Source organism: Cyrtonyx montezumae, unplaced genomic scaffold (assembly GCF_038088225.1).
Source record: "Cyrtonyx montezumae isolate F1298 unplaced genomic scaffold, pur_monq_1.0 scaffold_12, whole genome shotgun sequence".
Taxonomy (NCBI): Eukaryota; Metazoa; Chordata; class Aves; order Galliformes; family Odontophoridae; genus Cyrtonyx; species Cyrtonyx montezumae.
The window spans coordinates 4,604,693-4,625,618 of NW_027071848.1; the positions used below are offsets into that span (position 1 = coordinate 4,604,693).

Consider the following 20,926-nt stretch of genomic DNA (forward strand, 5'->3'; position numbering starts at 1 on the left):
CTACTCACCTTTGGTAGGATGCCTATAAATGTTCCTTAAATAGAATGCAAATCCATGAGTTAGACCTCACAAAGCAGCAAATCTGCATTGCCTTTGGGTGACACTTTGGATGTCCCAGGTGACACTTTGGAAGTCAGGCTGCAAGGCCCAGACAAATCTCACGACCTCTCTGCCTCAATTTCTACCTTCTCACGGTTATGTGACATTATGCAATACCCTCCAAGGGACACCATGAAAGGCTGTGCTGCGATTTTGACCCCACGTTGAAAATATAGTTTATTTTTCCCAAGTGCCACCAGGTGGCATTACAGGATCAGTAATGGTAGAGATATACTCTAGGAGCTGCTTAAACCTCTGGAAAAGCAGTGATTGCCAGATTCTTATGTTTTCAATTAACTGACAGGAAATGTTTAACTTAACTCAGAAAGAAGGCTGATAATCTGAATACTTATTTGAAGAGTGACAAAATGAATCATATCTGGACCCTGAAGGCAAATGGAAGAGTAATTAGAAAATGTTCTCTTCCAAATGCAAAGACATTTCAAAAATTGATGTTATGTTTATGAAAAGTGATTTTTTTCCACATAAAATTGAGACTTTTTAATGCTGATTCGTTCCTGCTATAATTCATTATACTCTTGTGAGCTATCTCTAAACGAAACATTTTCCTTTTCACTCTTGAATGTCTTTAAAACATAGTAATGGATACATCAGCAGTGTATGTGCATCAGTACAACACAGTATGTTCCTCTCTCTGATGTTCCTCTGCTATTAAGTATAATGGAAACATTACTGGATAACATTTTGAATGCCCATTGACATCAAGACATCATTTGCTAGGGTGCTCTTTATTAACGTTTCAATCAGATGTGTATAACCCCCCGGAAAAACATTTCTAAATACCAGTGGAATTATTAACTTCATTTTATGGCAATGGAAATGAGTTGCCATTATGTTAATTGATTTGTTTAAAGTCAGGCATGGAATCTGGGCCAAGAATAGATTTAGGGGCTGCTTACATTCTGAACTAACCCCAAGTTCTCCATCTGTTGTGAAAACACAGTCTCTAGTGTAAATAACGTAGAAAGTTCCTTGATGTCATTCTTCCAATTTGAAAATGTACCTTCAGTGCAAAAGGATATTAAAATAGCAATGGGAAACCAGTGCTGTTTACTGAAAATTGCCTGCATGAGCACAAATAATTTCCAAGAACCATAGCAAATGGCCACACATTGTACATACAGCCTGGCTGATAGAAAGCAGTGCAAATCTCAAAAAAGAGGCATATAGTGAATACATCGTTTGCATATACAAGTAGAATTTCGAGGCTTGACACACAATTTACACAGAATTAATTATAGCACATTGCTCTGTGAATTATTATTCTGGCATTGTGTTTCTGTTTCATGATTTTCTACCAGACTATTTCAAGTTAAAAATGTAAAAATGTTAAAGGAAAAAACTGAAGTAAGAGCTGTAGTGTGATAACACAAAGTATTAATCTTATCTTTTGAGATGTCTGAATTTTGTGCCACTGAACAAGACTAAGTCTCACATTAAGATTCCTAAATTTATAAGTCTGCATTCTTTCTGGACGTCCACTTCCTATTAAAAACAGTAAAGGCAAGAGATTGACAGATATGAAGTGTCTAGAGCAAGATGAATTGCTTTTGAGGCCTTATTGTCTGTATTGATTGCGTACCCACTGACTTCAAGCTTACTTACCACACCTGTGCTATATTTAGCTGTCTTAAACTGAATCTCATTTCATGTGTTTGCCCTTGTAAAAGATGTTTGTTTTTTCACCTAACCTTGTGTATGATCCATTTCAAAGAAAAGTAATATAAAATCATGAATCATAAAAAGGTATAAGTTATATTTCATTCTCCCCTATAAATGCCATAGTATCTCATCATTCACAGCAGAAGGATTAAGTGTTGCCAGTATCCTGAAAACGGGCAACAGAAAAAAGGTGCTCAGGAGCAACACATCCTGCTAGCTACCTCGAGGAAATAAAATGTGGTTCCTGTAGAACAATTGCTTAATAAGAAGAGGATAAAGAACAAAAAAAGAACCAGCTTCACTGTGAAAATGTATGCTCCTAATGCTACCATTTTCACTACTGTCTCACCTGAACCAGAAAAATAAAGTCAACCAAATTCTGTAAGGTTTGCCCCTTGATACAGCACAGCATTTGCCATGAAGTACTCAGACATGGGGAAGGATGGTATCTTTTATGCAGTGCAACTTTCTGAGATAGCTACATACTGGGAAAAGGGCTGTCAGAGATATTCCATAGGGTTTTCTGTCACCTTATCACCTAGTGGATGATATTATGTATGGTTGGTTGGCAACGCTTCTTTACTGCCTCTGTTCTTTTATATAAGGTTCTTCCTTGTACAGAGAAGGTGATCTCTTATATCGATCCAGATCTATCTTGTGCCTGTGCATTGTCCTGCTTTGATTTTTTGTGAGATGTTTGCTTTCCCTGTGAGCAGTTTAGACACTTCTCTTTCTACTTTGTTGTTCCCACACAACTCCTACCCACTTGCTTGCTCACATCTGTAGCAAAAATAAAATATGCATTTGAAAAAACATAATGTACAACATTTTCTACTCCAAAATATGTGCATATAGAGCAGGATAGAGTGTAAGCACTCTGTGCCTATTTATAGCAATATTTATGCTTCATTTCGCTGCAGTTAGAATTGACCTTCAGATTTACTTCCTTTACTTTGGTGCAGAGAAGCTTTCAGCTTTCTTATTTAAAACAGTTTTTTGCTCATGATAAAAGCAGTAAAGCTAGTTGGGAAAAGAGTGCATTTGGTTACCCACTTGCAAACTAAGAAAAAATGGAAAATGCCATTGGGTTTTGTTTCTAGATTTTTTTTCTAAATTGTAACTAACGTGGAAAATGTTTGAATTATCACCACTCAGCACATCCCTGAAAGAGGCATTATGAGGGTGATCCATGTGGGGTAGGGAATTCTTTCTTCATACAGTATCAGTTTGTCACTCTTGTGTAATGGAGTTAGGATTATAACAGGTGTCCCCCTCACCTTACAAGACTGACTTGCAAAGGCAGAGACCTTATCCGTATTACTTTCCTGTGGTGTTGTGGATGGTATATAAAACGTTCTGAGAAGATATGAAAGTGAGTTAGCAGTGGCAGTAGATCCCTGAGAGTCCTACAACCTATTTATGTTTATATAGTCATCTGGGTGCACAGCACTCTAGCCTTCCAAATGAAGAAATTGTACAGTGCATGCTTTCATTTCAGATCTATATCCAGTATTTGCTGTCATCATGATGAATTAAAAATGTTTCACATGGCAAAACTGAACTACCCATACAACATTCCTGTACAATAAGAGGAGATGTCATAGAATCATAGATTGGCTAGGAGTGAAAGGGACCTTAAAGCCCATCCAATTTCAACTCCCTGCCATGGGCTGGTTGCCCCCCACCAGCTCAGGCTGCCCAGGGCCCATCCAGCCTGGCCTTGAGCTTCTCCGGGGATGGGACACTCACAGCTTCTCTGGACAGCCTGTGCCAAGGCCTCACCACCTTCTGAGGTACAGAAAGTAACTGGACACCTAAGTGATTGAAGCTGGGTGCAAATGCAGATCTATGTTTTTGAAGGTCCTGTATCTTATATATTTAAAGAAATGGCCTATCCAACAACAACAACCCTCATGTTTTTTCCATGTCATTAAAAATCTAGCATTCTCCTTGACCATAAAAATTCACTTTAACGTTGTGCTGTGTCTTTGTAAACAACATCATCTGCAAGTACTTACCCTTGGAGAATAGAGCTAGTAGCAAACTCTTTGTCAGTTTTGTTGATAAATAAATATGATCTGATGGCTGGAATTTGAACTTAAGCATATTCAGCCTCAAAACAAGATGTGTTTGTTTTGCAGTCAGGGTAAGTGGGTTATATTGCCATAGAAGCTCTCAGGTTCATCATTTTGGGACTTCAAAATAAAAGAGAGTAAAATAGAGGACTTTCTAAAATACAAGTTCAATGGAGTTTCTAGATAAAAGATTACCACCTTTGTATGCTAGAATACTATGTGCATTAGGTGACTGTAGAGATCACTTTCATCTTTTATTAACCTAGAAATCTGTCTTCCTTCTGGATTTCTCCTTCTCACCCTACTTCTCCTCACTCCCTCCATTTACCTTTCTGTGACACTCAGCATGTATTGCAATTGCCTCAATGCAGTTACTATTTGCTTTCATAACCTCTTGGTGTTGCAAAGCCATATGATCAGAACCTAACAGAATACTAATAATTCTTGTGAATAAGATATGTTTCTTTTTTGCCAATTAGTTAGTTATCAAAGCCATCAGTTGTGCCATGTAGAGATAGTAAACTGGGCTAGACAAGAGCCTGTGTATTTTTGTTATGATGAAATCATCAGTTGCCTCTAAAACATTCATTTTGTAATTGCCTCAATGAGTAGAAATGATCTGATGCCAGACTGCTTGCTATTCAGCTCCTAATAATTTAAGGAGGATTTCACATTCGGTTCAAACACTCATAACTAGAAGAATTTGTTTTAAAACTGTCGAACAGAATTATGTCACATCTGATACACTGAGGATTTGGGGTGAGATTTATAGCCTTTGGTGTACCCTTGCTGTAAGCCTCACAATGAAGGGAAACTAAAACAGGAAATGTGAAAGCCAAAACTGCTACTGCTGGATGAAATGGCTCCATCCCTGAGCATTATTCATTCAGAGATTTGCCCCAGGCTGGGCATCTGTCTTGTGCTTAAACAGACTAGACTTCAGGCATCATTCTGCTCTATTGCCCAGTACGTTTTGGATTCTTGAGTGATTTAAAAAATGACCATATGACATGCAGTGAATAATAATAGAAATTGGATGCCCATTAAGTAGGATATTTGATGGATATCTGTAGTAATTCATTGGAGCTATTCTTGGGAAAAAAAAAAAAAAGAAAAAAGAAACAAAAACAGGAGTGAGAGAGAGAGATGAAGAGATTCCCTATTCCTGAACAAGTAAGCCACCAGGATACTAACGCAAAAAGGAAAAACAGCTACAGAAATCAAAGGCTACTTCATTTCCACTAGTTTAAAAATATCCTTTATTTGAAACTATGCCTCATCATCTGCTCAAAAGGTCTGTGTCCCACAACCATAACTTGCAGAATCACAAATTAACGTGGATGTTGTAATTCAGGTATTTTTAATAACATAACGTAACGTAACGTAACGTAACGTAACGTAACGTAACGTAACGTAACGTAACATAACATAACATAACATAACATAACATAACATAACATAACATAACATAACATAACAAACAACATGAACTCAACACTGAACATTCCATCTAGAGCTGAGCATTCTGGATAGACAAGCTACCACTAAACACTGTAATCATACACTGCCTCATGGTCACTGGCTTGAATTCAGTATAGACTTGCTGTGACACAAGACAGTGTCTGTCTTGCATCTCAGAGGCCATGTTACCATATTCTGTGGACATAGAAATATGGAAAATCTGTCAAGCGGAGAAAAGGGAAAGTTCTTTCTGCCTGAAATGAGAGAATTCACTAAGACAGATTGTCTAAGCAGCCTCTAATATCGACTTGCACTTTCATATCAGTACCTGAGCAATTTTTGCTTATATTGGTTTCAGATGGAATGATTATTCTTATCATCTTTTTATCATAAAATGCTTGTTAAAATGAAAAATTTTACATCATTAATTATTGTCATTGTGATAATTAGATCTGCTTATTACTATAGTTTGAGATGCAGATTTGAAACAAGAACACTGCAGCATTATAAGCAAAATTAATCAACAACAGTTTAGCTATATTCATATTCTGTAAGGAATCATTCTTTTTAGGACTATGTCAAAACCAAGGGAGATAGAATAACTGCTCCCATTAGGGAAGTGCCTAAATGACCTAGGATGGGAGCCAGAGACAGGAAAACCTGTAGAAAAAAAAGAAGTAATAGGCAGAAAGATGATTAATTCCAAGAGGCAGGAAAGTGAATGAAAGTAGCAGTTGTGTGAAGTTAAAGCTGTAGGAGGGAGGAGGGGCAATTTGATATTTTATCATTTTGGAGTAGGAAGATAGTAGTTGCTGTAAAGAAGAGTGAACGTATGAAGGCAGACCTCTAGTTGAGGAGATGACACTATTGAGATCAACGTGACTAGCTGGTGGCTGAAATATAAGGATGTTTGAGTGACCAAGTGGGAGGATGGAAGGTAAAATAAGTAGCAATTAGGTTTAAATTTAAAATCGAATGATAAGGATTTTAGATTAAATGAATATTCTTACTTATTAAGACTAAAGAATGTTTTTTTAAAAAGAGAGGAAAATAGTTAATTGTCATCTGTGCTTTTAGCCAGCATGATATTCATAAATTATATTTTTATTCATAATAGAAGTTGTATGAATATGAAAAGACCACTTGTATATCACTGCCTAGACTGTACCATTTAGCAATGAGATAAAGTGCCACTGATCACCTCATGACTGTCTGACCACATCAGTCCCAGGTGGTAATAGAACTGGGTGGCAGCTATGTAGCTAAATAAGTTTTATGTGCATTCAAGATCCAATGAAACTATGTGTCATTTTTCCTATGCCATCATTTATTTCAAACCCAGTTTAAAGAAATTTTAAGGAAATCTGAGGGAACAAAGAGGAAATGGCTCATGAACTGAACTGTTATTGCAGTAATTGTTTTCAATGAAATTATTTTGGTCTCATAGTTGATCAGTATGGCATCATTAAAAAAAGTAGCTCATATATAAAGAAAATTTCTGTTCTGTTCAGGTTAAAATGTGAATCTTTGACTCAGGCTATAGACTTAACAGGTACCATTTGAAATGATTCATGCAGCCTGGTGAGTCACAAAGCTTGTTGGTGCCAGCTGTAAATGGCAGTGTGTGCAAGACACCACTTCAATACCACAATATTTATTCCTGTTTCAAAGATGCAGTGTTTTGATACCACTCTCAGCTGCTTATCTGGCAGAACAATGCATACTTAAACAATATAGCTTGTATCCCCACAGTGCTTCTTGTTTTCCAGATGGAGAAAAATTTGCCTCTAGAATTCCCAGCCCATCAGAGCGTGAAGGCCAACTTACTAGAAGCAAAACTTGTAATTCTAAGGTTGAGAGACAAGCAAAGTTGAAAAGGTGTTTGAAAGTGCTGGCCCATAAAAAGAGTGAAAGAGAACACAATATTGTGCTTTAATTGGAGTTCAGGTTAAGGGAACTACTAGCATGTCCAAACTATGCCGTTTTAGCTGGCCATAACAAGATACGCAGGCATGGAAAAGGTTAGAAGTGAGAAAATTGAGAGAAAAGCAAAAGGAAGAACCTGAAAATGTGGAAGAAGGTAAGCTGGGAAGTGAGAAAGCTGCTGCGACAGCATTTTTTGCACGGCACTGACGTTTCTCACTGCCTTCCCCTGGCCGGAGCTGTCCGTGGTGCTGAGCGCGCACTCCTGCCCTGTGGTAGAATCATAGAATCACAAGGCTGGAAACGACCTACATGATCATCCAGTCCAACCGTCCTCCCATCACCATTGCTGCCACGAGCACTAAAGCATATCTTGTAGTTCCTCATCCAGCTTTCATTTATTGTAAAAGAGCATGATAATACATAAGTTGATAAGCAAAGTTAAGACAGAAGAATATGGTTCTTCGTATCTACTCTATATGGAATAAGTGGAAATTCTGTGAGTATGAGTTCTGATTTCAACAAACTTAATCACAGTTTGAAAAAGATCTGCTATATTGTTCTGTGTTAAATAGGTGCCATTTAATTTACACTGTAAAAGCACTGTGCAATGTCACTGACAGTTCAAAGAAGAAATGAAAAGAACTCTTTTATGTTTTCCTCACCAGAGAAGGGGTGTGATTTTCTTTTCTTTTAGAACTCAACAAAAGATTTAGTGTTCATTTAATTACTGTACAAAATCACAATAAGTTGGTTTAAGTAAATAAGTTGCTAAATAAAATAGGTATTCCAGTGGCCTTTAGTGTATTTGAATGACCTTCATATGAATCATGTTCTAGTTATTGTAACAGAAAACAGACAGACTGTTTCAAGTCTTTAAATTATACTGTTTGGAATTAAACCAATTTATGCTAATATGGGATGGGATATTCAGATATTTTAAATGGACTATAACTCTTCCAATTTTACAATATAATCTACCCAAAATACTAATCTTATCTTTCATTTAAATTGTGATTTAGAATTTAATGATGTCAGCTGTGCTTTAGATTGAGTCAGTGAATGCAAGGGCAATTATTATCATTCCTATGAACTATAGTTGCATACTTTTCCTCAGATCAGACTAAACCATAATCTTTCATTGCAGCAATTCTCTTCTTTTGCTAGCTTTCTAGCCACTTCTTTGCTACAGCATGTGAAAGAGACAGACATTGGTATAAGCTGGAGGCTCTTCTTATTTCCATTATGTCAAATTCATTTTGGAGTTAGACATTGGAAATTGTGCAGTCAAAATCATTCTAGGCTAGGGCATCAGGATGCGGTCAACCTCAGAACAGCAATGCCACTTTGCTTATTGTATAATGCTTCTTAAAGGAACATAACCCATAATCTTTCAATATGTATTAAAATTTCCTACTCACGCTTCAAACTTTTTCAGGTATTTTGTTTCCTTTAATGATTATTCTTAACATAAACAACATTAAATTGTTTGAAAGCAGTAATTTAAAGAGATTTCTAAATTTGCCATTAAATTATGTCAGTATCACTATACATAATTGTTCTAATTAAAATAGTGTTTCAGAGGAAGAGGCAATATAGAATATTAGTTTTACCCCTCTAAAAGGTCTTTTTCATTTTGGCCTGAGGATAACTATTTGATTTAAATGTGTGAGATAATTGTGTCTTTCATGAAATTTAATGTTCTTAAATGAATATGCTCTGTTTCAACTAGAAGTCTGGGGACTTAATTATGTTTGCTTTTAAATATTGGGAAACAATACTTCTCAGGGCAGAGATTTAGTTAGTATATACTCTTCTTATACTGAAGGAAAGTCAGATGAGGTGATTTAAAAGTCCATAACTTTAGTTTAAATAAATGTTAGAACTTTAACATTTATTATTCCACAGTGAGATCTTGTCACATGCATTGGTGAGCAATACAGCATGTAAACAGACTCCTACTTGTCAATGAAGCAACAAACGTTTGATTTCATTATACAGTTGTGTATCTACAAGAGGGAGAACTCTACTTAGCAATCCAGTATAGTAAGGTCATTTATTTAGTCCCTTTTGTGTAGTTTGCTTATCATCTTGATTAAAAAAATGCTGAAATAGAATTGATGTGTCTTTTTATCTCTGTCAATCCTTTAGTGCCTGCACCCTAAACAATCATTTCTTGTAACAGGACCATGCAAAGAGTAGAAAGTAGTCAGCTGCTATTTCAGTGGCCTTTTTTTTTTTTTTTTTTTTTTTTTTTAACCAGTTGCCCAGGTGGTGGAGTCACCATCCCTGGAGATGTTTAAAGAAAGGAAAGATGACCTTAGGGACATGGTTTAGTAGGCAGTATTGGTGGTACATGGATGTTTGGACTAGAGGATCTAAGAGCCTTAATGATTCTATGAATATACACAAGAAAGATTTTTGTGTTGCTCTGTAGAGAAGAGAAAAATGCTTGTTTAACTTAATTTTCGTGAAATTCCTGTGCTGTAATTTTACTCTTGACACCGGAATTATAGATGTTAGATCACCTATATATAGGACTATTATTTTGCAGAGAAGGAGAAATAAACATGTACTTTCTTTTCCATTCATACATTCTTTTATCTATAGAAATATTATTATGATTCATTAATGATTTTTAAAGCATGATGTTCTGTTAATACAACAATTATAGGCCACAACAGTTGTTTTCGTGTTTTGCTTAAGATAAATTTGTTCACACAGTGGCATAGTCCATATCCTTCTCCCCATCTCAAGAGCTCAGAAATTCATAAATGTTTTTGGGTTGTTGTTTTTTTTTTGCTTTGTTTTTTGTTTTGTTTTGTTTTCAGTTTATCTTACTGCATCTTTCTGAGGAGTCTCTCAAAAACTCCAGATTTTGAGGAAAAGAAAATGAAAAAAAAACCAAAAAAACATAGAGATAAAAGCCAAGCTTCCTATTAAAGATGACTTGGCTTCAAAATTGTCTTTTTCAGAGACAGCAGCTCCGGGCTGAGCTTTCTTTATGAAATGATATAGTCAAGATTGTCATCAGACCTTCAGAGACACCAAAGATGTGACTAAATCACTGACTTAACGTATAATTGTAGTACTGATGTGCCTATCATGCCAGCATTAGATGTCACAGTACCATCCCTGAGTAAAGGTAGAGCACAAAACGTCTTGCTTCTGCAACAAGAGTCTAAACTTCTTGTTTGAGGAAGTTTGTATTCCCTACAGAGGTTGTAAACTAATATACAACTGACACTAGGCTCATCTTTACATAATATCAGTGTAATTCAATAAAATGTAAAAGATTTTGTGGCACTGAAAACTGTGATTCACTCCTTTGCTCTTTCGGAATGCATGAAATTATTTCCACTTTTGATGCTATATTCCTAGATAGTCAGCAATTTTTTTGCAGGATTCTGTGCTAGTTTTCCATCCACTAAACTTGGGTTCACATATACAACTCCATTGAAAGAGCTGAACCTTTGGTTCATTTTTTTTAAATATTCCACCAGGCATTTTCACAGCCAGTGTTTTCAAAACTGACAATGAGACAGCTGAGAGCTCTTGTATTGGAAAAATTGTGGAATTTATAATCATACATTTGCTTCAAGGTCAGAATTTGTTGTCAGGGGTGTAAGAGTATTACTTGTAAGTAAAGATTTTCATTTCCTGCACACATTCTAGATATAAATGATAAAAATAATATCGATTTTGAACACTTAGATGACAGAAATGTAGACATTATCAGATTGTATCTATCAGCATATAGTGCTTTCGATTATGTATGACAAAGATGTATGCTAATGTTTGACAGTATTGAGTAATTGTTATAGCTAAACTTCAGATGGTAGATTGTAGCTACATGGAGATCCATCCATACTTATTCTCACAAATTATTATGTTCTGACATAGATACTTGCGCTTAATGCTCATTTATGTACAGTGGTCTTCCAGCCTATACTATTACCTCGTAATACAACTACTTCAGTGTTCCTTAAAGTGTCTTATCCCTATTCTACTAGTCATCCTGTCTCCTCTCTGCTGAGACTCCATCCCTTCGGTACTATGCTGCCTCCCATGCCTTTCCTGTGCTGCCCCAAAGGGTCTAAGATACATGCACAGATGAAGCAGGTATAATCAGTATGGTAGTGGTATTCATGCCCACTACTGTGGAATTCATATATGGACACAGTAACTCAATAATTTCATTTATTTTTCTGTGAGGCAACTTGAAATTCATTTCCTCTTTCACCTCATTATTGTCATTATACAATATGCACAAGGATATGAGTAAGGTAAGATTTGAATAGGTTATATTGTTTTGGATATTGTTTTGGTATGCTGTTTCCTAGTTGTTTCCTTTCTGAATCTGAAGATAAGCCAGTGTGTATTTACTTTTTATAACCATAAAAGATTGCAACAGATCATGCTTCTCTAAAGTTCTACATACATTATAGCTTTGAATGACAGTAGAATAATGTAGGCAATTGAAATTCAAATCTTTTTTTTTCTTTAGAAACGAGGAGAAATCCTTTTTTGCAAATATGATGTGGAGAAACATTAAGTGATCATCAAATTGAGAAGCTTAAAAAGTATTCGGGGGTATGGAAGATTAATTGCTTAGGAAAAAAATGTGGGTTTTTTCCTTCATTATTTTAAAGAACAAAAAATGAAGTGAAGAAATTGTATTTGTTATACAAGACTAACAAGCAAATCTTTAGATCTTATAGAACCGTGTTTTCAGAAATATGAAAGCTGAGCCAGATAATTACATATCTGCATTCAGTCAGCAGTTCTATAGCTATATGAATTCTTCAAATCTCCTGGGTTTTTGATTACTACTATCAGAAATCAGATTTTCTAAGACTAATATTTTAAATGTTTTTCATATATTAGTAATGACTACATTTTTTCATGTAAATAATAATTCAATCTGTGCTCCAAATAAATAAATAAAAAATAAAAATCAGGTTCACTACGATTTAGTGAAAGACAGCAAGTTAAATCAGGCCAGCTTGAAAATGTAGTTGGTCAAAATACATTAATATATTAATTAATAACACGGTTATGAACAGCTGTTATTTGTAATGTTCTATTTAATTTTTGCAAGTCTTAAAAAGTTGTCAAAAGCTAAATAAAATTTACTTCATGTTTTCAATAGTTGCTTAGCCATTTTGTTTCAAGTATGTGATAAAATTAAGCAAAATGGTTGCCACTGGGCCAATGTGGTCTGTTTGCCACAAAATCTATGACATTGCTTTCTTTATCCCCCTTCACTTCATTTCATTTTTCTTTTTTTCCTTTCTTTTCTTGATCAGTTGGAAGTGGATTTCTGTCTTGCTGATGTGTGTATGCCAAATGTTTCCTGTTCTTCATTGAGAATTCATGAGGTGTAAATCGTATAAAACATGAGGAAGAAAGTCGAGTAATTAAATAAATAAAGTGGGTACATTAATTGATCACAAATACTTCACTTCAACCAAACAGTAACAGCCCTGTTGGAAAGGAAGATTCACATTACTGGAGCATTCTATAGTCTTACACATCAAATCTGTCTCTTCTTTGGGATGCTGCTGACAAAGCATTTAACTCCACATCTACAAATCACAAGTCTTCAACTACCCCTGTATTTTTGGAATGGATACCCTACTTCGAGTACTCTGTTCAACGTCCACTGCTCATGCAGCATAATATGATCATTAGATTATCCTTCCCTAAAGGACAGGCTGAGAGAGCTGGGGCTGTTCAGCCTGCAGAAGAGAAGGCTCCATGGAGACCTGGGAACAGCCTTTCAATGTCTAAAGGGAGGATGTGAGAAAGAAGGGGCCAGATTGTGTAGCAGGATCTGTTTTCACAGGACAAGGGGAAATGGTTTCAAAGTAAAAGAAGGGAAATTTAAATTGGATATAAGGAAGAAGTTGGTTGCAATAAGGGTGGTGAGACACTTGAATGGGTAGCCCTGAGAGGTTGTGGATGCCCTGTCCCTGGAGACATTCAAGGTGTGAGGTTGGACAGGGCTATGAGCACCCAATGAAGCTGTAGGTGTCCATGCTCATTGCAGGGGAGTTGGAATAGATTACTTTTAAAGGGCTTTACTAATTCAACTGATGATGGCATAAGAAGGGCCCCATGGAAACACCTACCAGTGTCAGACTGCAAGAGATAGCAAAGCTATCCCTGCTCACAGCTCCATTACTGTCACATGAAAGATAGGGCTACATTTCTAGGCAATAGGAGTAGAGTTGAATAAGAAGAAAATGGTAGCTCAATTTTCAGTTCTCCAAGTCTTCTGATCACTGTTTTTTGTTTAGAGTTGCTTCATTTATTTCCAGGTTCCTGTGAAGCTTTCAAGGTCTGGCTGAAGGAGCAGTTTCTTTGCCTATTCTCCAACACAGCAGAAAATGTAATCTTTAAGTCATATTAAAAAAAAATAGATTCATGAAGAGGCCACCAAAAATAAATTCAGTAGAGGAGAAAATCCCCAAAAGAAATGGTCAGATAGGAATGGATGTGAACACCAGTGTGTGCTGTGTCAGTGTAGAGCTTCATGTGCAGTCATAGGTAGCATCCTCTTTGCCTTGACAAGTTTGTACCTTCATTTTGCATCTGAGCAAGCATCCGGTATTTAAATAAAAACCTCAGACTTTCTTTCTACTCACCTACTCATCTGTTGTTTGCATTCCTTCTGTAGGTGAATGGCATCGATCTTCGAGGTGCTACCCACGAGCAAGCTGCAGCTGCACTGAAAGGAGCAGGGCAGACGGTAACAATCATAGCACAATACCAGCCAGAGGGTAAGTGAATACTAAACTTAAAGACATATGGTAAAACATAAGTGCATAAATCCACCCATTTGAAAGGATGAGGCTGGTGTAGATAGTGCTTTTCCCAGCTGTCATCAGAAATGATCTGGAATGAAAATTCAAGTGGTGATTCTAGTCGTAAGAAGTGACTATTTTTCTCACAGACTTTGTTTTTAGAAATATTGTATGCATCTATGAGAATTATCTTTAAGTGTGTATATAATAAGTATTCAATACTTAGCTATCTGTTTATTTTTGTTACTGCTTATTCTACATTCTTCTCTATTTTCCTTCTGGAGACAGATAGTGCAAAAGATAAGGATGAGCACAAAGGCCAGGAAGATCTGAGTTTGCTTCAGACAGACAGATTGGAATTAAACAAAGACTGACTTCCTACCAGTTGCATAGAGTCTCTACTATTACTGCTTCAGTGTGTCCTTCTGCTTCCAGGACAATTGGTCCCAGATAATAAGTATTTATGTGAGAAAATGAATGCTTTTTAAATGACAGCATCAATAAGAAATTTAGCAAAATATAAGAGAATTGAGGGTGTGACTTATCCAGATTTTGATGTCAAAAATTCCACGTTCTAGAGTTTAACCTAGTTTCAATGGGTTTGACCAGTTTTGTGATTCCAGAGTTAAGAGAACTCCCAACTGTCATCCACAAGTTGTGCTTTTTTCTGATGCAACTATTCAAGTCTGCGCAGGATTTCGTGAAATAACTGTTACTTTCTGATAGGAGCAAACTATGGTTCTCTCCACAGTAGTTGTCACTGTGAAACATTGCCCGGCTGAATTCTATGCATACAGGTGTCTGTGCAGATGTGCTGATTTCATTTTATCAGTTTTCAGTAAATAATTCTAGCAAAATTCAGAAGTTCCACTACAGCCTGCCAACACAAGTGGTTAATTCTGCCTAATTGTTCCCTGCCTAGGGAACATTAAGGTCTCAGGTGAAGCAGTACAGTTCTAATAGCAGGTTCAGCTCAGTAGATTTTTCAGAGGTGCAGGGGAGATGAATTACTACTGCCAGAGTTTATGCAACATGATACCTTCTTTTGTTTCTCTGAATGCCAATTATAGCACACAAAACCAGCTGGTATTTATCAAACTTGCAATTGTGCTGGAGATCTAGTATAGCGCATCTGTTTATGGCTTATCTGCACTTGAGTCACCAAGCAGAATAAATTAGGCCATACTCAGAAATGTGCAGAGAGAGCAAATGAAATTGCAAATATCTATCCTTAGTTAAATAAATAGAATGTATTAATATAAAAATGCATAAGCAATAATCAGAGCTATTTTAGAGAAAAAGCGTTGAAAAGTAATTCCATGACAGATAGCTATCCACACTGGGCTCTGAATAAAGCCATGTTGCTATTTGCTGTGGCAGTCATATTTGCTGTCTAGTGATATTAAACTGCAATTATCACCATGGTGTCAGACTGCTTGTAGCAATCACTGACATTTCAGAGTTATTCTAAGACATTGTTAATACACAAAGCATGCATTGCTTGACAGATTTTTCCTATTATATATGAACTTCTTGTTGATGTACTGCTCCCCTACATTCTACCAGCTCTGCACTGTGTCAAATTCAGTTTTGGTGAACATGCAATTCAAATGATGCTGACAAAATCCACCAAATATTATATTACATATTTATTCTATTTTTTTCTTTAAAACTACTCCATTCCCTGAAACCCTTTTGAGGGCAGGATAGTCCTAACCATGTGAACTGTCAGTGAAACACAACCAGTTTCTGTTTCACCCAGATGGTTCAAGATACACTGAAGAGAGTGGAAATGGAAGAACAGGGCCCAAAGTCAGCCTTTTTGTAGGAAATGGTTGATTTTTTTTCAAGAAAAGAGCAGCCAGTAATTGTCCACCATGTTTTATCCTACTGCTGAACTGCTGCATTTTAATTTAGCTGTGTAGATACACGTGAGGTGGAGTTTCTCTCTCTAAGGAAAATCCCTAGCAGTAAAGAAAGATGAAACATTTTAAAAGTCTGTTTAAATAGTCTACGTGGAACACTGCTTACTGCTTTACAGATCATAAAGAAAGATGGGAATTCTATATCTGCTTAAAAATTTGTTTTACTTTAAAGACCTGGCACAATTTTTTTTCTCCTTTCTATTTCTATTTTTACTCCTTTCTATTATATTTCTATTACTATGTAACTTAGTGTGTGTGTATATATATATATATACTAATATAATATATAACATATATATATATAAACTATGTTAGATTTTCTATGTAATTCATAAGAGTATTATTTATTAGAGTATTTTATACTCCACCTTTCTTGAAGTGTTAACTGAAACATAAAGACAACCTTAAAAACTGTAGTGCTTCTTTTAGTGGCTTCTCACTTCTTTAAAATGCTTTCAAAACTGGCAAAGGGCCTGAGCAGACTTGTGGCTTGATTCCCATATTTCCATGTGGGAAGTGCTGAGTTGGTTTTACTATGGCTTTGGGGTTGGTTTTTTGTTTGTTTGTTTGTTTGCTTTTGTTTTTGTTTTTGGAGAGCAAGGAATAGCCTAAGAAGCATGAACCAATATCTTTTTTCCAACTTATTAAGCCTTTAGATCTCGTTGCAAGCAAAAACACTTGGTGAAATCTTTAGCCATTGATATTTCAGGTACAAATGGTAATGATTTAAGTAGCAGACAGTAGTACAAGACAGTTGATGATTAGGAATTAAATGGAAAAACTTACATTCCAATAATTTAGTTTTTCTGCAGTTAAGAAAAGTCTAGATCACATTTATTTTGGCAGATACAATGCATCCAAAGTGAAATGATATACTTAGCTGTACAAAGATGAGGTTAATATTATAGAGATGCATTTCAAAGTTTACAGTTTCCTTTCCTTGTTTCAAAAAGTCAAATGTGTATCTAAGCCTTAAAAGAACTTCCTTCACAGTTATATGTATACACTTGGCTGCCAATCTCAGGAGAGTTGCAACTCCTGCAACAATGCAGTGCTTGCCATCAACTTGAGTAGCTTTTCTTCTTGATATTATGGCATGTTTTGTTGCTCATTCTGTCTAGGATAAACGAAGGCAGAGATAAACACAGTTAAATGTAATATGGTTGGTGTTTATCTGAAACACTGCCAGTCTGACAGGCAAAAGTGCTTGGAAGCAAGAGAAAGTTCTGTAAAAAAAAGTAGCTGTATATTAAACAATAGAGGATGGAATGTGCAAGCAAGTGATTTGCAAGACAAGGAGAGGAATGGAAGTTCTAGGGTTATTATAAAGAACAGAGAACTTGTCAGCTCTTCTGCTCTTTAATTCCTGTTCTCCTCATGTGCACTCACTGTCTGTATTTCCCTCATCCCTATGAAAAATAGAAGAGACAAAAGAAGAAAGTCCAAAAAAAGCAAATTATATTTATTTATGGCAAGTTTATAATAAGCAAGAGGAAAAAGAATCGCGGATTAAAAAATCAGAGTTCAACAGCGAGAGTACATGGTTATAGCTGTAGGAACAATGGCCAAAAAGTGGGTTTTTTGAGTCACTCCTATTTTAAAAACCAAAAATAATGTGTATACCGTATCTCATGTAAGGAGTAAATAGTGATCCACTAACACTGACCATCCTAACCTCTAATTGTGAGTGTAGTTCATAGGGAGGTTTAATGTGTGTGTTCAAAAGAAACAGGGATCCTGCAGGCTTCAAAAAGATGATGAGTTCTTCATATTCCTGTGCAGCTCACATGTTCTGCATGTGGCTGAAATGAAGTTAAAGAGAATTCGAGGTCCAAAGCCTGGTGTGAAAAAAATTAAAAAGGGAACCTGTCCCTCCAAATTAACTTTGCTCTCCAATTTTAAATTACCTTGGAAGCAGTTCCACTCTTCTCCCCATTTAGCAACTTGTCAGCACTGGGTAGAGTGGTGCACTATTAGCAATCAATTAAAATGGAAGCATATACCACAGACACAAACACTTTTTATATTTCCACATTTTTATTCAAAACATATTTTGATTTTAGGCAAGAGTGGCAGATTACAGCCCAGTATAGAAGGAGTTTAAAAAAAATGCATCTTATCAGTGAAACTAAAATATTAAAGATAAATGAAAGATGAATTTAAGGTAAAATAGATTTAAATTGTCCTGTAAGAGACAGAGTTGGGCAAATGGAGTACTGAACTATTATTGAACTTTTTAAATGCCTTAGAGCCCAACTTAACCTCGAATGTCCACATACCTCCTCATTTCCTCATTCCTTCCCATTAGAGCACTGTAAAACGGGTAGAGTTCAGCCCTGAGACTTTTGCCAACTATGTGGTGTCAGTGTTAAGCTGCCTTGTGACACACGATGGCCTCTCTGCTATTCCCTCACAACCTCCCCCCCCAAGAAGGCTGGTAAACCAGTCAGAAGTTAGATGTGCTCTCAATCTTTCAAGCAAGATAATGAACTTGCCTTCTTAACAGCTTGCATATAGGGGAAACATTCATCTATTATACCTTGATTAGACCAGCTGGCAATGAAGAGGTCAAAGAGTAGTTACAGTGAGTGAATTTCTGCTTTATCACCTTCTGAGTGAGCTGTCAGCTGCTTGCTTGGTGCCACTGAGATTTTGTTTTGAGTAACGGAGGCACCACAATGTGCTGTGTGTGTCTTTGCTGACACTAGCTGTGGAAATTGCTGGAGAGCTGCACTTAAGAGTTATAAGCATCTCATGGCTGCAAAGGTAATAAATTCACCCTCCCGTTCGTTTGTTCCTGAGCCTTTGAGGCACGCACACTGTGTTATAACTTCAATAAGCTGCAGCACCTTTTACAAAGCATGCTCCTTGCTTTTTGCCTTCAACTACTGATGCACGAAGCCTGTCCTTTTTAAAATGTGAGAGTAAAAACCCAGAGTTCAGTCTTGCAGATCCCTTCCTGAGCAGTTCGGGATGATTATTTTTTTAGCTCTTACCTCCATTTCATTCTCTCTTCCTGCCTGAAAAATATATGTTCATCTACTGCTTTGTTACAGCTGTCATATATACTCTTGTTTCAGGTGCTGCAGAAATAAGGTAGTTACAAAATATGTGGGAAGAATAAATACTTGTATTTATTTGCTTTCTATGGATTTCCTCTCTACTCTGAAATGTGAAGTCATATTAAAGGCCCCTTTTCTCAGCTGTTGAAAACTAATATGTGGATAAAACTGCATGACAGCAGTTGGCTTTCATCTAGAATCCCTGTATCTGATTACCAAAGAATGCGAGACGCTAAGATTTTATTTCATGCATTGTTATTTAAAAAGTATAACATAAGCTAGGAATGACCATGATCTGACCAAGGGCCCATTTGCTGAGGATCATGTTTCTAACAGTGAGCATCAGCTTATAGAAAAAGGAAAGAAAAGGACAAGGACATGGTGATGGTGACCAGAGGGGCTTAACAAATCCTCTCCTCATCTCAGCTGGAATACATCCCTGCTGTAAATATTAATAAAAGCAAAGGCTTAGATGTGTGTTTCGTTGGTTGAAGCTCAGTGAGAGAATACTGTTGTGCATTTTTTAAGAGAGGAGAATTTAGAAGGAAGAAATAACACAAATAGGGTTGTATATGCAGGACATGTAACTCTTGTTTTAGAGGTCGGGTTTCTCAGCATTTTGGTGGGTTGGTTTTTAACTTAATAGCATCAGAGATGTCAGCTGCACTTTGGAGTTGTATTTTCAGATTCTTATTTATTGGTAATAGTTGATAATGGACCAAAATCTGCCTTGCAGGAGATTTTACTCTCATTCAAGGAGCAATGTCAAAGGCTGCTTTTCACAGTGGTGTCTCAAACTCTCCAGGTTTCCTTATTAACTGATATGGGTTTGTTTCTTCACCAAGTTACAAAAACTGTAGGCTCTTTTCTCCAGCTGTTAAATGTCAGCACTCTGCTTCCTGACTTTCCATGGAGTGACCAGAGATGAGAGCCTAGCCAACCTGTAGATGATATCAGAAAATTAGTTTTTCCTGGTATTTTTAATGCATCATCCTTCAAAAGGAGTACAGAAGTTCACTGAGCAACAAACTGCTTCTTTGACACAGAGATTTCTGTATAACATAAGGTATTCTGCAGTATCACATGGATTACAGAACTTATCAGATGAGAAAATTTGTTATTTGTGAGCTCAAAACTAAAATTGGCACTTAAACTAATGCTTGAGTGCCTGAGGTTATGTCTGCAGTTAATGTGCACAGTTGGATGCTGTGATTAGCGTTTGCTGCTTTTGTTAATTTTGATGTTGTAAATGCAGCTGTGGTAAATTCAGGACAAATGAGTGCAGTTTCTGAGATAGTCCAGCACTTGTCTGTCCACGGAAGATAGGTATCCCACATGCAGATTTTGTTTCTAAATACCATGTAATACTGAGAATATACTCATGGGGTGGTGAGATTCTGGCACAGGCTGCCCAGAGAGGCTGTGGTGCCCCATAGGGGTTGGAACTGGGTGGTCTGCAAGGTCCCTTCCTTGAGTTCTCTGACTCTATATGATTAGCATGGTCCGTGCATGACTGCCTGTGAGTACTGTGCTCTTGGTGTGGAGAATAAGGCGGTGCTCAGAGGCTCTTTTAAAATCAAGTCCTTGTAGGATGCTCCTGTGTTGCATGAAACTTTATATTTTTATTCCTCTGTAAAACTAAAAAATCACATTCTCAGCATAGTAATGGAGTGTACCTTATCAGCATTGAATGACATGCTTTCTAAAAATCTTAACTCTATTTTTTTTCATCATTTTTTCTTTGAGTGAAATAACCAAGGCTTACTATATCAGAAACATGTTACGGATTTATTTTCTTAATGTTTTCCTGCAGATCCATTAACACTGATATTAACTAAAGATTAAGGCTTTTACCATCTGAATGCTATGATTTGGGGTATGTGGGAAAT

At 36.5% G+C, this 20,926-nt stretch overlaps 1 protein-coding gene across 6 annotated transcripts in view; it reads left to right on the plus strand.

Annotated features, from left to right (window-relative positions):
- The window catches only part of DLG2 (discs large MAGUK scaffold protein 2), a 1,006,374-nt gene that overhangs the window by 787,054 nt on the left and 198,394 nt on the right, over positions 1-20,926 (plus strand). For all 6 annotated transcript variants that reach the window (XM_065729952.1, XM_065729947.1, XM_065729948.1 and 3 more), the window contains one exon: positions 13,924-14,026. In XM_065729952.1, coding sequence (XP_065586024.1) covers positions 13,924-14,026 — 103 coding nt within the window. The remainder of the gene's footprint in view (positions 1-13,923; positions 14,027-20,926) is intronic.